Source organism: Lagenorhynchus albirostris, unplaced genomic scaffold, assembly GCF_949774975.1.
Source record: "Lagenorhynchus albirostris unplaced genomic scaffold, mLagAlb1.1 scaffold_257, whole genome shotgun sequence".
Lineage (NCBI taxonomy): Eukaryota > Metazoa > Chordata > Mammalia > Artiodactyla > Delphinidae > Lagenorhynchus > Lagenorhynchus albirostris.
Genome location: NW_026783405.1, coordinates 130415 through 156854, shown reverse-complemented (window position 1 = coordinate 156854; position 26440 = coordinate 130415). Strand labels below are relative to the sequence as shown.

The 26440-nt window shown below is 41.6% G+C and overlaps 1 protein-coding gene, 1 long non-coding RNA gene and 1 pseudogene across 7 annotated transcripts in view; 2 read left to right on the top strand and 1 right to left on the bottom strand.

The window, feature by feature from the left end:
* Positions 1 to 26440, bottom strand: part of SRSF12 (serine and arginine rich splicing factor 12) — a 37609-nt gene that overhangs the window by 10798 nt on the left and 371 nt on the right. Inside the window, exon 1 of one of the 5 annotated variants that reach the window (XM_060138937.1) lies at positions 5780 to 5956. The exons of 3 other annotated variants lie outside the window; for them this stretch is intronic. In XM_060138937.1, coding sequence (XP_059994920.1) covers positions 5780 to 5844 — 65 coding nt within the window. In that variant the 5' untranslated portion in view covers positions 5845 to 5956. Of the gene's footprint in view, positions 1 to 5779; positions 5957 to 26440 lie in introns of those variants that run through there. One more of the 5 variants, XM_060138938.1, reaches the window with a different exon arrangement.
* LOC132514331 (high mobility group protein B3-like) lies at positions 6285 to 9384 on the top strand (annotated as a pseudogene).
* Positions 18329 to 25598, top strand: LOC132514332 (uncharacterized). Of its 2 annotated transcripts, none has more exons than XR_009538750.1 (4): positions 18329 to 18483; positions 20567 to 20629; positions 21519 to 21637; positions 25423 to 25598. It is a non-coding gene; the product is annotated as an uncharacterized LOC132514332 (long non-coding RNA). The 2 variants fall into 2 exon arrangements; XR_009538751.1 differs by lacking the exon at positions 25423 to 25598 and adding an exon at positions 21778 to 21865.

Genomic DNA, 26440 nt, shown 5'->3' with positions numbered 1-26440 from the left:
TTAGAAACAACCGTTGGTGTTCCTCATTCCTCTGCATAACTTTGTATTTCTACTGCAAATGCACATAAATGGTATCAAACTATCTGTAAAATTCTCTACCTTTCCTTCTCCTCCCTTGAGATTTCTCCATGTAGCTCTAGTTCACTCATTTTAACTCTGTATTGGTATGGTTATGAATAAACCACAATTTATTCATACATCTTTCTGTGGATGAACATTTTAAAATGCTTCTTTTTTAAACTGCAAACTGTGCTAGAGCGCACATTATGATGTGTGTGCTTCCTAGAGCTCTTCAGAGTTCTCTGGGATGTACCACTAGCTATGCAACTGATGGGTTGGAGAGTACAAATATCTTCAGCTTCATTACATGCTCTCCAAAGTAGCCAAATCCACTTAAACTCCTCAAGACATGCATCAGAATTTCTAAGGATCCAACTCCTCACTAACATCTTTTACTCCTTGCCATTCTGAAGGATATAAAGTGAATGTGTATCTCATTATTTGAATTTTAATTTACCTAAACACCAGTGAGGTGCAACATCTTTACATGCTTATGGGTCATTTATTCCAGGGGCAGAATTTCTGGGTTTTTAGAGAGGATGTATATATTTAATTTCTATGAAAGAGCCAAACAGTTCTGCAAAGTGGTTGCACCATTTTATACTGCCACCACCAACATGTAAGTTTCAGTTGTGCCAATCTTTGTCAGCACTTGGTATTGTCAGTCTTTTTAATTTTAGCCATTCAAGTGGGTGTTAAGTGGAATCTCACTGTGGTTTTAATTTGCATTTCTGCAACAACAAATGATGCTGAGCACTTTTTCATGTGCTAAATGGACATTCGGATATTTTTCTCTTGAAAGTGTGAGTTTTTGGCCCATTTTTAATAATAACATCTGTCTTTTTATTATTGAGTTGTAAAAGTGCATTATTATTCTGAGAAAAAGTCCTTTGTGAGATACATGTTTTGTGAATATTTTCTCCCAGTCTTTGGCTTGCCTATTTACTTTCTTAATGCTATTTTTTAATGAACGGAAATTTTCATTTTGGAGAAATCTATCAATATTCCTTTTTCTTTTATGGTAATTACTGTGTTTGTTCTATAAGAAATCTCTGCCTATCCCCAAGTCATGAAGATATTCTCCCATGCTTTCTTCTACAAGCTTTACAGTTTCATCTTTTCCATTTCAATTGATGATCCAGTTCAAATTACGTGAAGTAGAGGCTGCAGCACATTTTTTTCATAAAATTAGTACATACATCCAGTTGTTACAACACCATTTGTTGAAAAGACTTTCCTTTCTCTAATGGCTTTAGTGCCTTTGTCAAAAATCAAATGACTCTATATGTATGGATTATTTATGGACCCTCTATTCTGTTCTACTGATATATTTGTCTATCCTTAGGCCAATATCAAACTGTTTTGAGTACTGTAACTTTTTAGTAAATCTTTAAGTCAGATAGTATAAATCTTCCAACTTCAATGACCTTTTTCAAAATTATTTTGGCTATTCTAGATCCTTTGTATATTAATATATTTTAGAATTAACTTGTTAGTCTCTATTTTTTAAAAAGCATTTGATCAGGAGTGCCTTGAATCTATAATCAATTGGGACTGAATTGATAACTTAATAAAATTTCATCTTTCAATCTAAGAACAAAGTATATCTATCAATTTATGTTGGTCTTTGATCTCTCTTGGCAACGTGTTATAGTCTCCTTCAATGCAAAGGTTTTTACGTGTTTTTTTGTGAAACTTATTCCTATGTTTTTATGTTTGTTTTTTTTAAATAAATTTATTTATTTATAGCTGCATTGGGTCTTCATCATTGGGTCTTCGTTGCTGCGTGCAGGCCCTCTAGTTGCGGCAAGTGGGGGCCACTCCTCGCTGCGGTGCGCGGGCCTCTCATCGCAGTGGCTTGTCATTGCTCTAGGCGCACGGGCTTCAGTAGTTGTGGCACGTGGGCTCAGCAACCAGAGCTCGTGGGCTCTAGAGCGCAGGCTCAGCAGTTGTGGTGCAGGGGCCCAGTTGCTCCGCGGCATGTGGGATCCCCCCAGACGTGGGATCAAACCCGTGTCCCCTGCACTGGCAGGCAGACTCCCAACCACTGCGCCACCAGGGAAGTCCCACCTAAGTATGTTTTTAATACTAAGATAAATGGAATTAAATTTTTTTTTCATTATTTGTTTGCTGTTAGTATACAGAAATAGAATTTTCACTAAGTTTACCTCATATCCTAGTAACTCACTGAAACTCATTACTAGTTACTATAGCTTTATGTAAACAAACATGTCACCTAAGAATAGGGACAGGTTTTACTTTTACCTTTATAATTTTTATGTCTTTTTTTTCTTGCCTTGTTGCATTGGTTAGGACTTGCAATAAAATGCTAAATAGAGGTTGTGAGAGTGGACATCCTTGTCTTATAAGAGGAAAGCATTCAGTTTCATCATTAAGTATGTTATTGGCTATAGGTTTTTCACAGATGTCCTTTATTAAGCTGAGGAAGTTCCCTTCTCTTCCTAGTTTGCTGAGACTTCTTATCATGAATCTCGCTGGATTTTGTTTAATGCTTTTTCTACATGACCACTGATATCAATATTAATGTAGCCTCATACACACTGTAACCAAAGAATGCTATTAAGTATATCCAAGAGAAGTACTTAATGGGTACTCCCCAACCTAACATAATGGTAAGCATCAAAGTGGGAATGTTTTGAGATTTCGACATTACTTTGTTCCAACAGAAAACTATATCTGACATTAAAAAGATTACTGTACACAAAATGCCAAGATTTAAAATTAATATTCTTCCTGGTCCACATCTTACTTCACCAGTGAAGAGAAACATAACACAAATTATAAAATTTTAAAATCTTTCTTTAGTTCCTGTGCTCAATTTCATTCCTAACAAATTTAATGCTAACCTATAATGTGTTTTAATGTCTTGTGCTTTATCATATGTATTAAAATGGCCACTTCAAAGAAACATTTAAAATAAAATTTGGCTTTGTTATAAAACTAACATTAAATAAAATATGAAAACAAGATAAAGAAAACCACTCAGGCTTCCCTGGTGGCGCAGTGGTTGGGAGTCCGCCTGCCGATGCAGGGGACGCGGGTTTGTGCCCCGGTCCAGGAAGATCCCACATGCCGCAGAGCGGCTGGGCCCGTGAGCCATGGCCACTGAGCCTGCGCGTCCGGAGCCTGTGCTCCGCAAGGGAGAGGCCACAGCAGTGAGAGGCCCGCGTACCGCAAAAAAAAACAAACAAAAAAAAAGATAAAGAAAACCACTCAAAGGGATTTCTTTCCAGGATCATTTTCTATAATATATATATAGATTTTCCCTTCATTTTTTTTATGTAATTGAATTCAAACTGTATTTATAATTTTATACCCTGTTTGTTTTAACATATATCCCAATGATTTTCTTTATAAGCATACCAAATGCTAAAGCTAATTTAAAACGTGTCTAGGGGGCTTCCCTGGTGGCGCAGTGGTTAAGAATCCGCCTGACAATACAGGGGACACGGGTTCGAACCCTGGTCCGGGAAGATCCCACATGCCACGGAGCAACTAAGCCCGTGCACCACAACTACTGATCCTGCGCTCTAGAGCCTGTGAGCACGTGCCACAACTACTGAAGCCCATGTGCCTAGAGCCTGTGCTCTGCAACAAGAGAAGCCACTGCAATGAGTGAGGCCCACGCACCGCAACAAAGAGTAGCTCCTGTTCGCCTCAACTAGAGAAAGCCCACGCGCAGCAACAAAGACCCAACACAGCCAAAAATAAAATTAATCAATTATAAATAAATAAATAAAATGTGTCTAGGTGTCATATTGCTAGTTAACTTAGACTATATGCCACCTTGTACAAAAAAAACTATTAATTAAGGTTACATGTGATTATTCTACTTTCATAACATTACTCAACAGCTGTGCAGTTTTAGGAAAGATACTTAATGTCTCTAAATCTCAGATTCTTATCTGTTATATAAGGTTACTGAAAATTTAATAAGATAACATAGTACAGTTTTTAGTACAGTGCCTGGTATACAGTGAGTACTCAACAAATGTTAGCGATTATTATAATTTCATTAATACAAACCTCCTAGATTTTGACTGTCCCCCAGTGGCAGTGATAGAAAGTTGTGAAAAAAATGGAAAAGGAAATCAATAAATCTCAATTATCAGTCTTGATTATCTAGATCAGAGGTCATGTGTCACATGTGTATATGTTTTGTTTGGCCTACACAATGTTTAAACATTTAAAACAAGTCCAAATGTCTATACAGCAGTTATCAGCTGAAGCTTGGTAGCAGTCACTGTCCCGCTGAGATGGCACATGTTCTTTTTCATTTGCCAGGGTCCATACCATCCTACTGTCCCTTAACGTGACATCTTCACTCATTCATATTACCCTGGCTGGCCCCTGTGGCCATTAGAATTGGAAACGTTTCATTTTTTTGTAGGCACACTGGAGAGGCTTGATCTTATTCAGTATTCAAGTGGTCTGTTTAACTGTGGGAATTGTTTTAATCTTACCCAAGTTATAAATTTTGCTTGTTTTCTATGTAATATATTGATTAAACAGGTTGAGAGAAGAAATGTAAACACAGGCATCTTTAGGATGTTAAAGTATATTAACTCACAGTTTACAGTTCTGACATATATATATAATAGCAGGGATCAAATTTTTTAAAAAGACATAACATTTACTTCTCAAAGGTAAATTATGATGATTACTCCTGATGGCTCTGGAGTCAAGCGCTCCAATATGTTTCCAGCTGTGAAGCCCCAGGTAAGTCATTAACACGCTGACTTGCAGCTTTCCCTTATGTACAATAAGATAATCCTGCATACCTATAAAGTTTGGGATGGTGCTGGAGAGTAAATTAAGCAAGCCCAGTGATACGAAAATGTCTATTATTTTAGACATTTATCAAAATGTCCACCCGCCCCGGCATTCCTTCTGGCCCCTATTAAGAGAGAAAGACACTGTTATAAGAAGTCATTCCTTAACATCTATGTTCAGGTACTATGTAGACAGAATTCTCCAAAGAGGGGCGGGTGGTTTGAGTGCATCAGAACCGACCAGGGAAGTCTATCCAAACCGTTATGATGGGTGTTTATATTGCACTCAGAACTTTAAAGAAAAACACAGAAATCTCATCCACTGAAGTTATCCTTTGTATATAGTATAAAACTGTGCAACGAATAAAATTTAACCAGCACCACCTGTAAGTAGACCAGACTACCGACTACAAGCAAAGGGAATCGTAAGGCCCAAGGTACGCATTATTCCGTAACGCGTTCTCACCATCCCCAATTCCTTCCCATTTAGGAGGCAAGATGCGCGGCTTTATCCCGGTACAGCGACAAAGGGGCGAGACCCAGGCACCCACCCGAGGAACACTGAGGGCCAGAGGCGGGGAGGGACCGGCTCCCGGGCAAGAGTCAGCCGGCGCTCGGCCGGTTCTCGCGGTGGGGATGGGTACCGGCCCGCCGCCCAGGTGCCGGGGGCGGTCAAGCGCTACGGGGCCCGGAAGCGGGGCCGCAGCGGGGCGGAACGCCGGCCGGGAGGGCGGAGGCGCGAGTCCCGCCCAGGCCCCGAGTAGCCCGAGGGCTCCCGCCGGTCCCGGGAAGGGCTCCTCGCGAAGCGCCCCGGCCCAGCCGGCGGGGAGGTGCTAGGCAGACCCGCGGGCCGCCGCCGGGCTCCGCCCCGCGGCCGTTACCCGCCCCTCCCCCGCGCCCCAACCTGAGGCGGCACCGCCGCTCACCTGGTGGCGTCCGCGACGTTCCTGACGAACAGGGAGGTGTTGGGGGGCCTCGTGTAGCGAGACATGACCGCTTCCTCCGTTCCCTCCGGGTCTGCCCGTGGCCGCCGGGCTCGCTCCGTCTCCTGCTGCCGCCGCAGCCAAAGCAGCTCCGCCGGCCCCCGGCGCGACCCCCTCCCCTCCGCCTCGGCCCCGCCAGCGCGCAGCCGCAGAGGCGGGCGCGGGGGAAGCGCTGTGCGGCGCGAGTCAGTCTGTGCGGACCTCGCGGGGGCGGGGGCGGGGGCGGCGCCGACGCCGACGCCCAGCGGGGTGCGGGGAGGGGGCGACGCGGCGTGCCAGGATTCCAGGGCGTCTGAAAAGGGGGCGGTGCAGGAGGCCAGGGGTTGAGGGGATCAGGAGAGGGGGTCGCGCAGGGGTCCCGGAGTCAAATGGGATTCGGGGAGGAGACGACTGGGGTCAGGGTGTAACAGGAGGGCAGGAACCAGAGCGGTTGTAGGGGCCGAAGCGGATGAGCCGGGGGCTAGAGAGCTTCCGGAGAGAGGGTGTCACGAGGGGGGAGTGGGCGGGGTGAAGGCTGAGTTCCACCGCGCAACTGCCGCTTGGACGCTGGGGCCTTCATTCTTGCATCCTCAGCCCAAGGCGGGGCAATTGTTCCGCCTCCTGTCCCCTTTAGTGTTGAGACTCTTTAGGCTTTCAAACTGGGAGGATTTTTTTCTCTGTGTTTTGATTCTTCATCCATTATTCATTGAGGGTACGCCGTTCAGCTCTGAGTACGTTCATTCAAGTGTTTATTGAGCACCTGCTATGCACCAGGAACTATTTTAGGTGCGTTTTAGAGCAACGAACAAAAGAGGCCAAGTCCCAGTCCTCAGAGAGCTTACATCACATCGATGAGTGAAGACCAGACAATAAAAGAATGAACAAATGCATACATGGTGTAGAGGGAATCAATGAAAATGCAGAGGCAATTAAGCAAATTTAAATTATCCTCTTCACGTCTCTCCAAAATGTCATATCCATCCTCTTCTGGTTATCCTCCTGCCTTCACATTTGCTCCTGTGGTCAGTACAGCCTGTTACCAGGACTGTAGCCAGGTGACTTGTAATTGTTAGTAGCACCCCTTTTCAGAAGTGGTCGCTTTTGGAGGGTAAATAATATGGTCACCCTACCTAGCCCACAGCGGTCTCAAAGGCTGTGAGAGTTTACCAAAGTCGGCAAATGCTTCTGGAATAGTGGCCATTCATTCAAAAAGTGATTGCTATGGCAAAGCAAGCTCAGGCCTGGCCTGGGAATGAATATAAGGGGTGGGTGAGGGCCCCCCATTCTCAGGAAGCTTACAGTTTGGCAGAGGAGGCAGACTCGAATTATGGTACTAATAAACACACAAACTAGGCTAAGGGCTATGAAAAGAGCTACATGCTGCTAGAAGGGTACCTTATGGGGCTTGGTGAGCAGGCCTAGAGGGTCACTGAACTTTTCCCTGAGGAGTGTTGGAGAAATATTTGAAGAATGAAGAGGAGCAATCCATGCACTGGAATAGCATGTGCAAAGGCTTTGAGGCAATACAGGAAATGAAAGGAGGCAAACAGGAGCGTCAGGCTGGAGAAGAACAGGAAAATGAGGCTGGGGAGCAGGCTGAGTGTATGATAGGGACGTTTGGAATGCTGACCATATGGGTTTGCTAGGGCTCTTGGAACAAATTACCACAAACTCAGTAGTTTAAGCTGATAGAAACGTATTCTCTCACAGTTCAGGGGGCCAGAAGTCTGAAGTCCAGGTGTTGGCAGGGTCACACTCTCTCCAAAGGCACTCGGGGGGATCCTTCCTTGCTTCTTCTGGTCCCTGGTGCCTCCGATCTCTTGCTTCTGTCTTCATGCGGCTTTCTCCTCTTTGTCTTATGAGGACACTTGTAATTTTTTTGGTTTTTTTTGGCTGTGCCACGTGGCATGCGGGATCTTAGTTCCCCCACCACGGCTCAAACCCGAGCCCCCTGAAGTGGTAGTGTGGAGTCTTAACCACTGGACTGCCAGGGAAGTCCCAGGACACTTATCATTGGATTTAGGGCCCACCCAGGTAATCCAAGATGATCTCATCTCAAGATCCTTAATTGTATCTGAAAAGACCCTTTTTCTAAATAAGATCAGGACTTGGTTATGTCTTTTCTGGGGCCACCATTCAACCCACTACACTGACCTTGCAGAGAAAAGAGACTTGGGAGGAGGTGAGAGTTATTAATAAACCTCCCCCCTGACATATTAAGTGGAGTAAAAGTTCAGTAGACTCTGTGTAAACCATGAACCTATTTAGTTAAAAATATGTGTATTGGTATGTTCATTTATAAATAGAATTGTTTCTAGGTGGAGGCATTACACTCTGGTTTTCACTTCTTACCTTTGGTACTGTCAGATTAATTTATTTTAATTATTTATTTTTGGCTGCATTGGGTTTTCATTGCTGCATTCGGGCTTTCTCTAGTTGCGGTGAGCAGGGTTTACTCTTCGTTGCGGTGCGCGGGCTTCTCATTGCAGTGGTTTCTCTTGTTGTGGAGCACGGGCTCTAGGTGCGAGGGCTCAGTAGCTGTGGCTCACAGGCTCTAGAGAGCAGGTTCAGTAGTTGTGGCGTGTGGGCTTAGTTGCTCCATGGCATGTGGGATCTTCCCTGACCAGGGATCGAACCCCTGCATTGGCAGGCGGATTCTTAACCACTGTGCCACCAGGGAAGCCCCTGTCATATTATTTTTAAATACTTTTTATAATTGGAAAAACCCTACAAAGCTCTTTACAGTTTGAAAAAAGCTTTTATTGGGATATCTGAAAAGACTTAGTGACTAGGTAGGAGGTTTTTTTCCTGTTCCTATTGATAGAAGTATTTGAGGAAAGGAACAAACTGTGGAAGGAGGTTCAATTAGAAACTTGAACTTTAAAGGTAGCTGGAATTGATTTAAAATAAGTTATGGAGCACACAGCTGTGGAGCGCTGAGCCACGCGTCATGCCCTGCGCTGCCCAGACTAGCGAACAATACAGTCAAGATGGCTAAAGGTGACCCAAGAAACCAAAGGGCAAGATGTCTGCTTATGCCTTCTTTGTGCAGATGTGCAGAGAGGAACATAAGAAGAAAAACCCCGAGGTCCCTGACAATTTTGCAGAATTTTCCAAGAAGTGCTCTGAGTGGTAGAAGACAATGTCCTGGAAAGAGAAGTCTAAATTTAATGAAATGGCAAAGGCAGATAAAGTGCTCTATGATCGGGAAATGAAGGATTACGGACTAGCTAAGGGAGGCAAGAAGAAGAAGGACTCGAATGCCCCCAAGAGGCCACCGTCTGGATTTTTCCTGTTCTGTTCCGAATTCCGCCCCAAGGTCAAATCTACAAACCTTGGCATCTCTATTGGAGATGTGGCAAAGAAGCTGGGCGAGATATGGAATAACTTAAGTGACAGCGAGAAGCAGCCATATATCAAAAAGGCAGCGAAGCTGAAGGAGAAATACGAGAAGGATGTCTCAGACTATAAGTCTAAAGGGAAGTTTGATGGCGCCAAGGGTCCTGCTAAAGTTGCCCGGAAAAATGGTGGAAGACGAGGACGAAGAGGAGGAGGAGGAAGATGAATAAAAAAAGGGGCTTCCCTGGTGGCGCAGTGGTTGAGAGTCCGCCTGCCGATGCAGGGGACGCGGGTTCGTGCCCCGGTCCGGGAAGGATCCCACATGCCGCGGAGCGGCTGGGCCCGTGAGCTGTGGCCGCTGAGCCTGCGCGTCCGGAGCCTGTGCTCCGCAACGGGAGAGGCCACAACAGTGAGAGGCCCGCGTACCGCAAAAAATAAAAAAATAAAAAAATTAAAATAGAGGCACATACGAATTTATTTCTAATGTTTGAAACTTTACTCCTAAGCCCTGTCTCTGGGGAAACTGCTGGTAACACACTTGTTGTCATTTAGAATCCAAGCGCTTATGATTTCCCCCTCATTTTCCACCTACCTTCACACACTCAGCTGGCTATCTCTTCCCTTTTTGTCACTCTGGAGCATCTATTCCAAATGGTAAACAAGAGAAACACTACCCTCTCAATTTCACCTATAGATTTTTTGGGAAGGAGTATGAAAGGAGAAAATGACTGTCTCTAGCTTATTTGTAAAGTTTAAAATTTAAGGCTACCTCTATTTCTAATAACCACAGATAATCAAGGCTGGTTTATAAGAACAAACAATGTACTTTTGTTTTTTGCTTTATATTTATTTAAAGTTTTGTCGATGTACAACATTATGTTAGTTTCAGGTGTACTACATAGTGATTTCACATTTACATACATTATGAAATGATCACCACAATAAGTCTAATAATCATCTGTCCCCACACAAAGTTATTACAGTATTATTGACCATATCCTTATGCTGTATATTACATCCCCGTTGTTTATTTATTTTATAACTGGAGGTCTGTACCTCTTAACCTCCTTCACCTATTTTGCCCACCCCTCTACCACCCTATGGCAGCCACCCACTTGTTCTCTGTATCTATGAGTTTGTTTTTGTTTTGTGCAACACATATTTGTTATTCTACAGCAAACCTATAATCCACGTGGCTGTATAATGTTACTAACCTTTTTTCCATTTCTTAAATGGGTCAAAGTAGTCTAATTATCAGGTCTGTAATTAAAGAGTCAAATCATGAAAAACTAGTACACTATAATCAGATTAATTAAAGAGTTTTGTTTTTGACTATCATAGTAGACCTGACTGAAAATTAAATTGTACTTGGGTATGCATGAGTGTCTTGAAATTTGTATGATGGAAAGAAAGTACTTTGGAGAAATAAATTCCGGAGTAACGAAGTCAGCTAATATCATCTTATGCTGTGAACTCACTCCCCAACAGATGGTGCTAGCTCACCTCTAGTGAGAGCTCTTCTGGTCTACCCTCCCTTAAAATGTACCGTGACCTTGATGGTGAAAACTGATGTGATGATTGTAATAGAATGTATTGTTAACCTTCTTCTATTGCCCCTGAACTTTGGCTTTTAAGACCTCATTCCACACAACCCAGTTGGAGAATCTATGGTCGTATCCTCTTGTGAATTTGATTTCTTCCATGGTAGCTATAGGAAATCATTTTAAAGGTCATTTATATGATAACAATGGATATTATTTAACTTTTTCAGAAAAGTCAGTTACAGAAGGCCTTTCACTTTAGGTATATATCCCCCCAAATGACATTGAATCTTGAAAATGTTGGAGGTGAGTGTTTCTTCCTAACTTAATTTGACAAATATTTAGTGACGATCTACTGTATATTAAACATAGTACTAGGAACTGGGGATAAAAATAGAAGTTATGCCTCCTGCTTCTGAAGGACCTAGCCCAATGTTTCCCAGAGTTAAGTCATTTTCACATATCCTACGAGAATTTTGCCATAATGATGCACTTTGTTACCATTATATGCTTACTATTTTTCTTTATCTCACTTTCATTTTAAAAGAAAAATCTATCATCAATATTAATTTTTCCTAGAAATACAATTGATTTTATGTGTTGACCATGTTATCTTTTAAAAAATATTTTATTTATTTATTTTGGCTGCGCCAGGTCTTCGTTGTGGCACGCGGGATCTTTTAGTTGCGGCATGCAGGCTTCTTAGTTGTGGCATGTGGACTTCTTAGTTGCAGCATGCATGTGGGATCTAGTTCCCCAACCAGGGAATGAACCCAGGCCCCCTGCATTGGGAGCACAGAGTCTTACCCACTGGACCACCAGGGAAGTCACTCATCAATATTCATTTTTAAAGTTTCATAGACAGAAAATAATCATCAGAAAATATCATGAAGAAATATATAAATTCTAGCCAATTATTGTTATCTACAAAGTTTTAAGCCTGAGGCCTGCTCTCTCTTAAAAAAGGGAAATTAATCACACAATAATAGAGAGATGTTAAAGCCATAAGCACAAAACTAAAACTTTCTCCCTAAAGTATTAAAAAGGGGATAACTCTCACACTATGCAATTCAATATTTAACGTCATATCAGTGTAACACGTAAAACCATCTACAGTACCACTAATGGTAAGTGTCCAACATTTTGGGGGACACTCTAGCTAGAGAGAGATGCATGTAAACAAATCATTATTATATAGTTTCATTAGTGCTATGTAAAGACATTTGGAATACTGTGTAGGATATGATGGAAACAGATTAGTCCTCTGTAGGGAAAGGAGACTGCAATTTATTTTAGAGAAAATTGATGTTTGAGATATTTATTGAAGGATGAATACAAATTTACCAAGAAATAGAAAAATCAGGGCGTTTCAGAGAAAGTGAACCAGATGAGAAAAGGCACAGTGTGGCGGGAGCAGTATGGTGTGCTGAACTATGGGAGAGGGAAGAATGAATGTTAAAGAGGTTGGAATGGAAACCAGGAGACAAATTTTTAGAGGATCTGTATGTATACCATGCCAAGGAGCTTTGGCTTAATCCTTTTGGCAATGGGACTCCATCACAAGTTTTTAAGCAGGGGATTATGAAGATCAGATCTGTGTTTCATAAGGATGATTCTGACAGAAATGCAGAGCATGAGTTGGAAGGAGTAGTGAAGTAGAAACTGGTATAAGCAGATCAGTTAAAAGGTTCTTGCATGTGATAAGTTTTCTCTCTCTCTTTTCTTTTTTTCATATGTCTGGGAGTACATTCTTTTCTTTCTTTCTTTATTTATTTGTGTTGGGTCTTTGTTGCTGCACACAGTCTTTCTCTAGTTGCATCGAGGGGGGCTACTCTTTGTTGTGGTGCGTGGGCTTCTCATTGCAGTGGTTTCTCTTGTTGAAGAGCTTGGGCTTTAGGCATGTGGTCTTCAGTGGTTGTGGCACATGGGCTCAGTAGTTGTGGCTCATGGGCTCTAGAGCGCAGGCTCAGTAGTTGTGGCGCATGGGCTTAGTTGCTCCGTGGCATGTGGGATCTTCCTGGACCAGGGATCAAACCCATGTCCTCTGCATTGGCAGGCGGATTCTTAACCACTGCACCACCAGGGAAGTCCCTGATATGTTTTCTCTTTAAAAAAATATATATTTCTTAAGTCAGATAGAGAAAGACAAATAGTATATGATCTCACTTACATATGGGTTCTTAAAAAATGGAGCTCACAGATTCGGAGAACAGATTGGTGGTTACCATTTTCACTCAACAAAATGAGTGAAGGTGATCAAAAGGTACAAATCTCCGGTTATAAGAAAATAAATCCTGGGGATGTAATGTGCAGCATGGTGACTATAGTTCACAATACTGTATTATATATTTGAAAGTTGCTAGAAGAGTAGATCTTAAAAGTTCTCATTATAAGAAAACAAAAATTTGTATCTATGTGTGGTAATGCATGTTAACTATACTTTTAGTGGTAATCATTTCACAATATATACATATATCAAATCATTGTGTTATATGCCTAAAACTAATAGTGTTATATATCAAATATATCTCAACTTAAATAATATTTCTTAGCTTTGTTCACTGAAAAGGCTTAGAAACAATGACCAGTCAGTAGCACTCAGCACCCCGAGCACAGACTATGGTCTCTAAATATCATTTTCTCCTCAAAGGAGCCATGACTTTGAATGAGTGGCTAATGTCAGGTCTGGGGCAGGAAATGTACAAGATAAACCCGGAATAACTTGTCACATCAGAAGGAAAGAAGCCATCAAAGGCTTCTGGGGTCCTGTCAAAAGGATTCAAGAGACAATACTAGCTAAAGAAGGGATAATTTGAGTATTGATAATAATAGTAACTGCAACGAATTAAAACATATCAAATATCTGTAAGAGTGCAGGGTCATATGTACACTAAAAAGCAAGTCTAATTGATCACCTTTTAAGCCTAACTTTTCTGTACAAATTTATACCTCAGGGAAACCCAACTGGTTGATGAGGGAAGTTTTCTTTCCCAAAGTATTTCAGTCAGTAAAATAAAGGAGGGGGCTGGGAGGAGGTGGAGTGAATGGGGAGCAAGAGGGGTGGGCTGATGTCCAATCATGTGTGCCTGTACAATGGCATTCGACTCAGAACGAAAGAAGGGGTGACCACCATGGGTGAACCCCAAACACATGACGTTGAGCAAAAGAATCCAGATACAAAAGAATACATTCTGCATGATGCCATTTGTATGAAGTTCAGAAAGAGTCCAAATTAATATATGTCGATAAAAATCAAAGAGATGATTGCCTTTAGGGAGTAGGGTCTCCTGGAAGGGGGAATGAGGGAACTTTCTGAAGGTGATGAAAGTGTTCTATATCTACATTGGCATATTGGTTATACAGGTGTATATAGTTGTCAAAAGTCATCAAAGCGTATACATTTACGATATGAATACATCACAGAGTGTGTGTGTGTATGTATATATATATATATACTTTTTTTTTTTTAATTTTAATTTATTTTTTGGCTGCATTGGGTCTTCATTGCTGCGCGCAGGCTTTCTCTAGTTGCGGCGAGCGGGAGCTACTCTTCATTGCGGTGCACAGGCTTCTCATTGCGGTGGCTTCTCTTGTTGCGGAGCACAGGCTCTAGGCACGTGGGCTTCAGTAGTTGTGGCTCGCGGGCTCTAGAGCACAGGCTCAGTAGTTGTGGCGCTCGGACTTAGCCACTCTGCGGCATGTGGAATCCTCCCGGACCAGGGATCCAACCCATGTCCCCTGGCTTGGCAGGCAGATTCTCAACCACTGTGCCACCAGGGAAGTCCCCTCTATTTTACCTTAATAAAAATGTTTCAGGACTTCCCTGGTGGTCCAGTGGTTAAGAATCTGAGCTTCCACTGCAGGGGGCATGGGTTCCATCCCTCGTCAGGGAATTAAGATCTCGCATGCTGTGCAATGCAGCTGAGAAATAAAAAGTTTCATAATTTTTTCTTAATTAAGAAGAGAAGAGGGGTAGTGGGCAGTAATTTTGAGAAACTTTTTAAAGTTGATCTCTCCATTCTCTGGGCCAGCTCCACTGGTGGCCTGCTTAGGCTGCCAGTGTGGGATGTTGCGGGGGTTAAGTAGAGGGATCTCAGAAGTTTTCGTGAGCTGGGAGAGGTGTGGTTACTCCATAGAGCTCTGTGGTGGGCTTCAGTGCCACGGAAGGGCTTCAAGCCACCACAGAGCTTGGCTTCAGGCATCCTTGGAAAGCCACAAGCAGTGGTGGTAGAGCCATGGCTGGATGATGGGAATCCGGGCCCTGCCCTCTGCAGCCTCCAGCCAAGTCCATGGTGTGTGCGCCCGTCATCGGCTTTTTAGTGGGTCTCATATTTGTTTAGACTTGTCTAGTTGTCTGGAAGCTGGCGTCATGTGAAATGGGAAATGCTGCTTTCACAATGCTGGCTGAAATTTCACAAACATTGGCATAACAAATTCAAGAGAAGTGTCAACTCCTTGGCAAGGATGGCACTGTTCAAAGGGGGACTGTAGCAACTGAGTCATCTTTGGAGGATATTAGCCTAGAGAAAGAGTCAACAAAAATTCAGAGCCTGGCGGACACCTATGGAATGCTGACGAGTACCAACTCTATCCTGAAGGAGGAAATAATAAAATAATACTTCCCTAATAAAAGAAATAGATGAAAGATCCAGACACTCAAGAAAAAAGGAGCTGATGGCTGAAGTTGCAAGAATGATCTGGTCACTGAACTAGGAGTCACCACATCACAATAAATTTTCCAAACAATAACTCCCTGTTGTCCCTCCAGATGGTGGCCTTGGTCTGAAAGCAGAGGCCTCCTGTGCTGCCAGGCCACATTCACCCACCTCCCTCTCATATGTTATCGTCACTCCAGATGCAAGCAGTTCCTGTAGAGACCTCCTTTTCCTTCTCATCCTCCTCTGGGAAGAGCTTATAGAGCCCCCTTCTTGGGCTGGAGTTTCTCCTCTACCCTCAAATCCTAAAAACAAAAGTGAGTTCCTTTGAAGTTAGTCCAAACTTCAAATGAACCATTGGAACCAACATCAAGAAACTAGAGATTTAAAATCGGGTCTCTTCAAAATGAATTTTAATCTCATTTGTTAGCATTTAAAAAACTTAAAGGGGGAGGCTTCCCTGGTGGCTCAGTGGTTGAGAGTCCACCTGCTGATGCAGGGGACACGGGTTCGTGCTCCGGTCCGGGAAGATCCCACATGCTGCGGAGCAGCTGGGCCCGTGAGCCATGGCCGCTGAGCCTGTGCTCCACAAGGGAGGGGCCACAACAGTGAGAGGCCCCCGTACCGCAAAAATAAAAAACAAAAACAAAAACTTAAAGGGCCATACTTGTGCTCATAATAACAATCAATAGAACTTTAGTTCTCAGAATAGGGTTTGTAAAATTATTTTTATATAAATGTTATAATTAAATTATTTTTACTTAATTTTTCTCTATATATAATATAAATATGATGTTTTCTTTAATTATACGTGCAGTTTATCAATAGCATACAATTCCAAGAAGATTCTATAGTTCTTTAGAGGGTCCCAAGCAGGATTGAGCCTGAGCTGTACAGGGTGATAACCATTCAATGACACACATTTTATTGGCTTTCTCTCCTTGCCTGTATCACTCTCCATTTTCTGGGATTACCTTCCAAATAAGTTACATGCACCTGAGAGTATGTATCCGGCTCTGCTTTCAGGGGAAACTAAGCTAAGACAGACATTGGAATGTACAGCCAGCCACACAATATATAACTAGGCCCTTCGGGCTGACTTTCCCTTGCCTTCTACTATGAGGGGTGTGGACACTGTCATCAATAAATGAAGCTTGGTCACATCTTTCTGAACTGCAGTCCCCGTTGTTAGAAAGACAGCATGTAATGGGGACAGTGTCATCTCCAGGCAGTGGATGCCTCCGGTCCATGAATTCTCTAGACCCCTCCCATCCTGCCCCCTTCCACACATTCCTGAATGTATCGGTCACATTAAATCAATGAGACTAACTGAGCTGCTCCTTCCTTATTCCACTGTTTCTCTGACATCACCCAGGAAATTACTGGAACCTTTGGTCTTAGCTGTCCCTCAACTGTGGTGCCGTCTCAACCAGTGTCTGCCAGGCTAGTAATTCGTTTTCAGTAGAGAAGTAGCAAGCAGCTACATTGGGTAATTTTAGGGGCCAAGAGCCTCAATCCTTAAGCCAATCCTGATATACGTCAGAGACCATCTCATTAGAGCATTTATTGCACCCCATCAATCTTGTGGTGCGATAAACAAGACCGAGCAGAGTACAGCATAGAATACCAAGCATGAACACTGTCTTTTTTTTTTCTTTTTAATCACCTGTAGCCTTTCAGGCCAACTTATGCTTCTCTGAACTGAGAGCTTCGGAAGTAGCATAAATGTTAGTTGCAAGCATCTCTGGGACTTATGCTCACAGGCCTTTAGATTGCCAATAAAGGCGATCTTGTAGAGACATTCTTAAAAGTCTAGTGATTTTTGGCTCTCTGTTCTTATTTAAGAGAGAAACACCAAAAATGGCTTGGAAACTTGGCCAGGATGTTAACTAGTGGCTTCACTGTACAGTTTACTGTAGATCTGTACTCAGGCCTTACTTTGTAGATGCCCAAATGTTAGCGTCTGTAGGGTTTTTTTCTCTTGGGCTAGTCTTCTGTTTGTTTGTACTGTTGTTATTGTTCTGTATTTCAGGAGAGGGTGTAAGCCTGGCTGCTATTATTCTAGGGGCTGAGTAAGGGCAGGGGACTAAAGTTCTCACAACTCAGTATGTAAAATTTAACTTTACCTCCCTATTTTACCTTTTGTCTTATTCCCTGAAATATTCCTGAGGATAGAGCTCTGTTTCGATTTTTCCAGTGAGAATACCTGGAATGTCTTCCTCTGTTGGGGTGGGAAAGGTTTAGGTGCCTGGCTATGCAATGTTAGGGCTGGCATCTAGAGAGCTAGCTGCTTTTTATTAGACTTTCAACTAATCTTGTTTTTAATCCACACCCCATTCAAAGTGACAGGTGCCTCCAATTCTGCAGCCGTTCTTGTCTTGCTTTATGGCTTTTCCGAGTGCAGATGCTTAAATTTCAGCTTTCTCTGCTTTTTTAAGTTTCCACTTGTCCACCTGCTTGCCATTTTCCAAGTTGTATTCTAGTAGCAAATCACTTATCTGAAAAGACTACCTATCTCAGCCTCCTTTGCATATAGTTCTGGCCAAAGGGGAAATGCTATGAGAAACATCAGGAATGGCCCCTTAACGGGATTTGATTCGGCTGTGGAGCACATCCTTTTATCCTTCTCTTCTCCCTTCCTCCTACTGCCTGGAATGTGGACATGATAGCTAGAACGCCAGCAATTATCCTGAACTCATGAGGGAACCTTGAGGAAGGAAGCCACATACTGAGGATGACAGAGCAGAAATATAGGAGCCTTGGTACCTGGTGGCTGTGGAGTTACCCCAGACTAACGGCGGACTTCTTTTATACTAACAGTAATTCTGATAAATTCTATCATGTACAATTTCCTTCAAAAGAGGGGGAAAGACTATGATACATTGATAATTGTGTACATTGCATTACTGAGTATGTTGCCGACAGAACAGAACTTCCTTTCTGACCAGGAGGATAAAAATAGACTTCTCTCTCCCTAACAATTTTACATATCTAGTGATTGGAAGAATTTCCAATAGACTGACTCATACCTCCTTTCCTTTTAGTCTTTGTATATATGGTGCCATCCACTGCAGGATGAAGTCACATTGCAGTGTAACCTCTGGCCCTGCACCTTTACATGACAGGATCCCAGGTGAGTTGGCACAGAGGGCAGTAGGAATATTCCTGGGAGCCATTTCTATTCCTGGATGGCTAGCAATACTTACCTCTACACAGAAATACTGCACCACACATAATCACATTCCACGAAACCCAAACCAATGTATGCTCAGTTCAACTTCCCATTAACTGGATCCCATTAACTGGCCACACTGTGGCCATTCCAATGTGACATGACTAAGGGAAGTCTATCAGAAGGAACATCAGAATGGAAGGAAATAGAGGTCTTAACTGATCGTGATGGAAATATCTTCGGCGAATTTTACTCAAACATATAACCACATGAGATCATTTCTAGGCCCTTAATGGGCTTGGAAGGAGTCTGTGTAAGTGAGGGACCCTGAAGCTTAAGCTCCATTAGCTTCACAGTATATTTGCCTTGGGTAGGACAGGTGGAATAACATTTAACAAACAGGAACACTTAGTTTATTTATGCTGTGGCAACCACAGTATCAGGAGAAACAACAGTCACTATGCCCAAAATTTCTTGTGTTGAATGGGACTTGGGGACATTCTTTTATTCACAGACCCCACACTTCTCTGTGGTCTTAATCACTGGCTTCTGCATAAATTCCTCCCATATTTCACTTCTGTTTTCCTTCTTTTTTTTTTGTGGTTGCAGGAACTTCAAACTGTGAGGTCTCATCCTCTTTGTTGGACCTATTTCCAAGTATCTTGCTGACCAAGACACATTCTTAGCAAATGAATCATGTTTACCTAAACCTGCTAATTCAGTACAATTTATTTCTAACTTCTTAATACACAAAGTAGTTTTCAAACACATATATCCACATGATGCTTTAATCCTTTATATAACTTCTATCCAGATATATCATGCAAAATTTTATACTCAGAAAAGTTCCATGTTTTATATACTTATTAATTTTATAAATTTCCTCAGAATATATTCTTCTTTTGATCAATTCTACACTTCATTATAAGTTAAAGAAAATGGCAGTGTAGCAATGGGACGGTGGATAATTTCTCTGGTATGAGTAGCAGAGGCTAAAAGTAGAACCATTACTACAGTACTTTCACCTTACAGAGCGGTCGATATTTTTCATAAGATTTTTCCTCCGGATTGTTCTGCCAGCTTTTTAGGTTTTTCAACCTCCACAGGCTTGCTGTACTATCAGAATCGTGGGTTGGTTTAGCTGATTCTCTGTAGAGAATAACTGCTAATAATTGCTGTTTCAGAAAACAAGTCAACCAAAGTTAACAAACACTTGCTGAGATTCTATATTGATTTAAAAATATACAATAAAGCTAACGGAAATATTAGTACTGTCCAAAAGGGACATAAGAAGCACTTTATAGAGAGAATTTAGGAATTTGAAACTAGATTCTAGGTTATGGTTTGAGGAGTTTGTTTATTGCACAGTGCTTGGCTTAGCAGCTACGATGCATCATCCTATTGTGCAATGTAGACACTCAGGTTCAATATGATCTCACATAAAACTCATTTAGCCATTAATTGAAAATAGACAAATAGGCTGGTCACGGATTGGCAATTTTGGCCTTTTATTTATTTAATTTAGCCTAGTTTGTTTTCTTCAACTTCACCTTCATTGTGCATTCCTGGGTTAAAAACATGCATATTTGTTTGTGTGTTTCATTGTATTTATTGCATTTAATTTTAAATGCAATAAATTTTAATTTAAAAAATAAAGCTATTTAAATAAGACTACAGCAGTAGTAACATTTCACAGCTGCAAAATGTCTCCTTATTCCCCCTCTTTTTCTCTGTCTCCCCTTCATACACATTGCATTGTTTCTCTTAATAGTTTCTTTAGTATTCTAAAATTATGTGGTATAAGATCTGTCTCTTTTAATGATGAATATAAACCTTGGACATTTCAGTGTAGTAACTTTGACTTCAGGCCTTTTATTCCCACTTCAAATATAATTTTGGTTCACTTCCATTCAGTGGTATACACTGTTCCACGATTAACTTTGTTCTGTGCTAAACTCTGGTACTAAATGTTACGTTCAAATCTGGGCTTCAAAGCTTTCAAAGCAACATGATAGATCCATATTACATGTCCTCATGATTGCAGATCTCGGCATGGTCAAGTGTTCCTGGAGAAAGAAACTGACCTCTTGGCAACAACAACTCTTCGGTAAAATTATAAACTAATTTTGGACAAGAAAAAAAACAAGAGCATCAATTGCTGCCATTTGTTATGAATTAGGCAATGATAAAATATTTGTTTTTGTGAAATGAAAATAGAAGTGACATTCTAGATTTTTAAAAATTGGCCAGCTATCATATTTGCCTGAAAAAATTAAAATATTGAATGAAATATCTCTTCTCTCATAATTCAGCTTGACTAAATTTTTCTCCTAAGCCATATTAATTTATAACAAATGAAGCTAGTTTTAGTGAAGCTGAGTAGCTTATAATAATAACAATAATTAAATTTTGTTAGTTGACATAAAATGTATTAGAGCAAATAGGACTGTGAAATGCAGCTTTTGAGGAACACTTTAATCTGATTCATATTTATCACTATGAAAAAACATGAAATTTCAAGGAATGATCTCTTGAAAGGAAATGAACATTTTCAATTCTAATGTTATCATAAATGTATATTAAGAATTTTTAATTTCTCAAGAAAAATACTCGGGAAGCCCTTATGAAAAATTTATCTAATTCTGTTAGGTGTTTACCATACGTGTCTCTTTTTAGAAATACTTATTATTATAGCCTATAATGAAATATCAGAATAAATCATCTGCTTTACTGATATGTAGTTAGCTTGGACTGCTGGTGTTTGGTATGTGTTATGGACTGAACTGTGTTCCCCCAAATTCATAGGTTTAAGCCCTGACCCCCAGTGTGATTGTCTTTGGAGATAGGACCTTTAGGGAAGTAATAAAGGTTAAATGAGGTCATAAGGATGGACTTCTTATCTAATAGGATTGGTGTCCTTACAAGTAGAGGAAAAGACACCAGATACATCTCTTTTTCTCTTTCTCCACCCTACTCCCTGTCTTCCTCCCCAGCAGAGATGGAAGGTCATTTGAGGACAAAGTGAGAAAATGGCTGTCTGCAAGCCAGGAAGAGAGGCCTCACCAAATACCAATCCTGACAGCAACTTGATCTTGGACTTCTAGCCTCCAGAGCGGTGAGTAAATAAATTTCTGTTGTTCAAGCTACCTAGGCTCTGGTATTTTGTTATGGCAGCCTGGGCAGACTAATATAGTAGATAAAGGCACAGTACAGACATAAAAGGGCTGTACATTTTATAAAATTCTGAATCTGCAGATTGGCAAGGTCTGATGTGATGCACAGTGTGGAGATGGCAGCACCAGATGCACCCTGGAAAGCATCAAAATACCACTTTCGAACAGAGGCGATATTTCCAGTTAAAACATTACAACATAAGTAATTTGATGGTGGTGATGCATCGACTTCATTCAGCTGGCCACTAAATTACAGATGCTAACAGTATTTCAAGAACTGCAGAAGAGACTGGGGACTTGCAATTTCTATTGTTGTTGATATTTCGATTACTGTAGAAATTCTATTATTTTCTTTCAAAGCACTTTGGATGCCTGGACTTTTGCAAATGGAGAGATGCAAGGCAAGGGCTTGATACTCTTATAATTAACATTTTTGAGTGCTTACATGATTATACATGGCAGGCCCTGTTACATAAACTGACTTTGTTTAATTCAGATAACAACCTACCTGTGAGATTGCTATATAGGGACCATTACTTCCATTTTACAGATGAGGAAATGTTTACGATGTATTACATTTAAAGATCAGAGGGACTTCCCTAGTGGTGCAGTGGTAAAGAATCTGCCTGCCAATGCAGGGGACACGGGTTCGAGCCCTGGTCTGGGAAGATCCCACATGCCGCGGAGCAACTAAGCCCGTGAGCCACAACTACTAAGCCTGCGCATCTGGAGCCCGTGCTCCGCAACAGGAGAGGCCGCGACAGTGAGGGCCTGAGCACCGCGATGAAGAGTGGGCCCCGCTCGCCACAACTGGAGAAAGTCCTCGCACAGAAACGAAGACCCAACACAGCCAAAAAAGAAATAAATTTAAAAATGCGAACTCAACTATAATGTTACCATAACCACTGATATTCAAATGTTCTCAGCTACTTCTTAAGCTAAGCTAGGACCTATCCCTAGAGTTGAGCAGAGTCCCCTGAAACCTTTTAACTTGGAAATCACCATGCTATGGGAGAAATACCTACAGCACTTGGAAAGGCTTTGAGGTTCTCGCAGGCACTTCTTTTTCAATAAGCCACTTTACTGGGGTATGAATGACATACAAAGAGCTATACATATTTCATGTATATGACTTGATGATTTTGGATATAAGTATATACCAGTGAAACCATCACCACAATCTATGCCATAAACATATCCGTCACCTTCAAAAGTTTCCTCCTGCCTTCTTTATTATTATTAATTTTTGTGATAATGACACTTAACATAAGATCTACTCTCTTAGCCAATTCTTAATATTGTCAACACAGGCACTATGCTGTTCAATAGAAAAGGACTTTTTCATCTTGCATAACTGAAACTTTGTACCCTTTGACCACTTCTCTCCAGCCACTGAACCCTCTAGCTTTGCTCCCGTTTCAATTTAACCAAGTGCCAGAAGCTTATTTTGTGTCATATTAACAAACAGTAAATATTTTAAATGTTATCTAGTAAAAAGACTTAACTTGGCTTTTGTATCTTTTCTGGTCTGCTACAAGTTTCCACCAGTGTCTCCTCTTTCCTTATTTTGGTCTCACACTTTGTAGCAAAACAGAAGAGGAAGCACTTTATGTAGAAGACCTTTGGGAACACTGTAATTGCATTTTTCCTAATCAGTTTTATTGGATATTTCCAGTTTGCTTCCTATTTCATGTTCCATCATACCTCTAATTGTTAGATGTTTCCTAATTTTTAGACCACACATTTTAAACTTTACTTATGGCTCTTCATTACCACATCTTTTATAAAACATCTTGAGTATTTTAAGTACCCTGTGACCATCCACGTAATCCATTCCTGCTAGCAATGTAAAATAAGTAACACCAAAATAACTGAGAAGTTTGAGAGATGAATCCTTAGTAGATACGCACATGGTGAAAGTGTACACATTGCTTAAGAGAGGACTCTCTTGAAGGACCCTCAAGCACTGCATTGGGTCCAAGTTCTAAATGTTGTATCAAGAAGGGCAGGGGAGCCAAAAAAGTTCTCTCCATTTTCCCAAACCATAACCTTAGGAGAGAAATGTTCTCATCCAGCAAGCCGGGCTGTGTCTTCACAGTGTTGTAGTCTACCAGCCTCAGGGAATCAGGCAGAGGAGAAGCCATTCCTCTGAGAGAACCTCACTGTCCTCATTTCAGTAACGGTTATGTTCAGCAGAGCAGCTAATCTCATTGCCAAGAGGGAGGGAAGTCAAAGAGAGCCTCAAGTAACTTAGTACCAGGACATTCCAGGCTTTAAAATAGCTGCCTTTACCTCATGGGCCATTTGAAGAAATCTATATAGAATTTGAAAACAAGCTGTAATAGAACCTTACCCAACAGAAGCAAGGTCCCGCCAGACATTTTTGCTCATTTCCTTTGCTTTTATTTTCCAGAGTTTCTTCCTCACCTTAAGTTATTTCCTGCCTACTCACTCACTCCCTGGATGGTTTAATTCTCTTCTGGGTATAACCATTATGCATAGTAGATACATGGACATGCACTTTTCCTTAGCTCCTCCACTTTCCTTAGCGCCACTGCTAAGGAAAGGTGGATGGTGGCATCCACCTCCTCTAACACACATCCATCCACTGGCCCCCTACACTCCCATTGCCCCTATGTGGTTGAATGATTTTACCATCCACCCAGCCGTTCACACTAGAAAACTCAGTCATCCTGCCTCCTTTTCTCCATCATGTCCCCTTCCTCCAAACACATTCCATCAGACATCAGGTTTGGCCACTTCTGTCTGTGGAATGTTTCTGGATTCCAGGGACTTTGCAGGAAGCTTTTAGCTTGTCTCAGCTCAAAGTCTCTCTGTTTCCATTTATCTTCCACATTGTCATCAATTACTCTTCTGGAACAAAAATCTGGTTTTACTTTTCTCCTGCTTAATAACATTCGATAGTTATCCACTGTCTGGATAGAGTTTTATCTCTTTAACAATGTATACAGAATTCCTCTATGTCCCTTCCCCACCCCATCAAAATTCACCTTTCTCCCTACCTGTTCTCTTGGTTCACTGCTTTCTGCCAAATGACAGCCAGCTTTCCCAACACCTTAGCCCAGAAGTGGTTTATTTTTTTTTCTTTTTTAAATATTTATTTATTTGGCTGCATCGGATCTCAGTTGCAACACGTGGGATCTTCCTTGCGGCATGTGGGATCTTTTAGTTGTGGCATGCGGGATCTAGTTCCCTGACCAGGGATTAAACCTGGGTACCCTGCATTGGGAACATGGAGTCTTAACCACTGGACCACCAGGAAAGTCCCCAGAAGTGGTTTCTTTTTTTTTCTTTTTTTAAATAAATTTTATTTATTTATTTATGGCTGCATTGGGTCTTCATTGCTGCGCGTGGGCTTTCTCTAGTTGCGGCGAGCAGGGGCTACTCTTCGTTGTGGTGCGAGGGCTTCTCATTGCGGTGGCTTCTCCTGTTGCAGAACACGGGCTCTAGGCATGTGGGCTTCAGTAGTTGTGGCTCGCGGACTCTACAGAGTAGGCTCTGTAGTTGTGGCACATGGGCTTCGCTGCTCCGCAGCATGTGGGATCTTCCCGGACCAGGGCCCGAACCTGTGTCCCCTGCACTGGCAGGCAGATTCTTAGCACTGCGCCACCAAGGAAGTCCCAGAAGTGGTTTCTTAATGTGCTATCTAGTTTTTCATTCCATTTCTTTTTCTGGGTTCTCAACATATTTTTGTCTTCTCATTTAGGTCATGCTTTGCAAGACTATGTTGAGGATTTTATTTTATTCTAATTAAAATAATATCAACCATATCCAAGTCTGTTGTCTTGCCAAAAAGCGTTCTGAATCTGAAGTCCAGAATAATATCCAGTCTAGTCTTGTACAATTTGGCTAGTATTTCAGCCATGGACAACGTTGCTTTCCCAAGGTAAAGGAAATATTTGATCTACTATCCCCACCAAAGCACTCATTTGTCATGAATTTGCTGTCCTTAAAGTTATGGAGTTGCGTGTCATGGCGGCTAGTTTTCTGAGCAGTGAGAGAGGAGGTATCTTTCTACTTTAAAAACCAGTTCTTTGATGAGAACTCTTTCTACCCACCTTCCCTCCAAAGCAAAGGTCAAAATTAACACCTTAATACTGAACTCTGGGTATTGTATTCTTTTTTTCAGATATAGCACCTACTAAAGGAAGAGAAGTATTCTCCATTTTTTTAATGTTTCTGGTAAAAAGAATTACAGGCTCCTTAGTAGCAGCACATAGAGGTAGACAGTTGTATGAACATTATGGATATAAATGAAAGTGATAGTAAGAATTACTGAGTTGATCAGATTCGAGAAGGCCATATGTCCTACTCTATCAACTTCCAGAAGCCATTCTTCCTGCCTCTCAACTCCCAGAGGTAAAGGACTGAGAAGTCTGGGGAGAAGCATCACATCGATACACACAGTATCTGCAGGCAGTCGGCATAGTTGAGTGGTTAACTGCTACCATTACTCAATTAGCTTATTAGATTCAAGAATAATCAATCAACAAACATTTATTGACGAGGAAGGGCTGTATCACCACCACACCATGTTAGGTGTTGGGGAATACAGTGAGAAAGCAAAGGAGTTTAAAGACTGGAGGGGAAGATACATATTGAACAAATTATCACAATTTATTAAATAAATTAATTTAAGGATACAATAAGTAAGAAATATAGGCTGCCAACAATGGAAAACCAACACATACATGCATGCATGTGCATACACACAGAACAGAGTT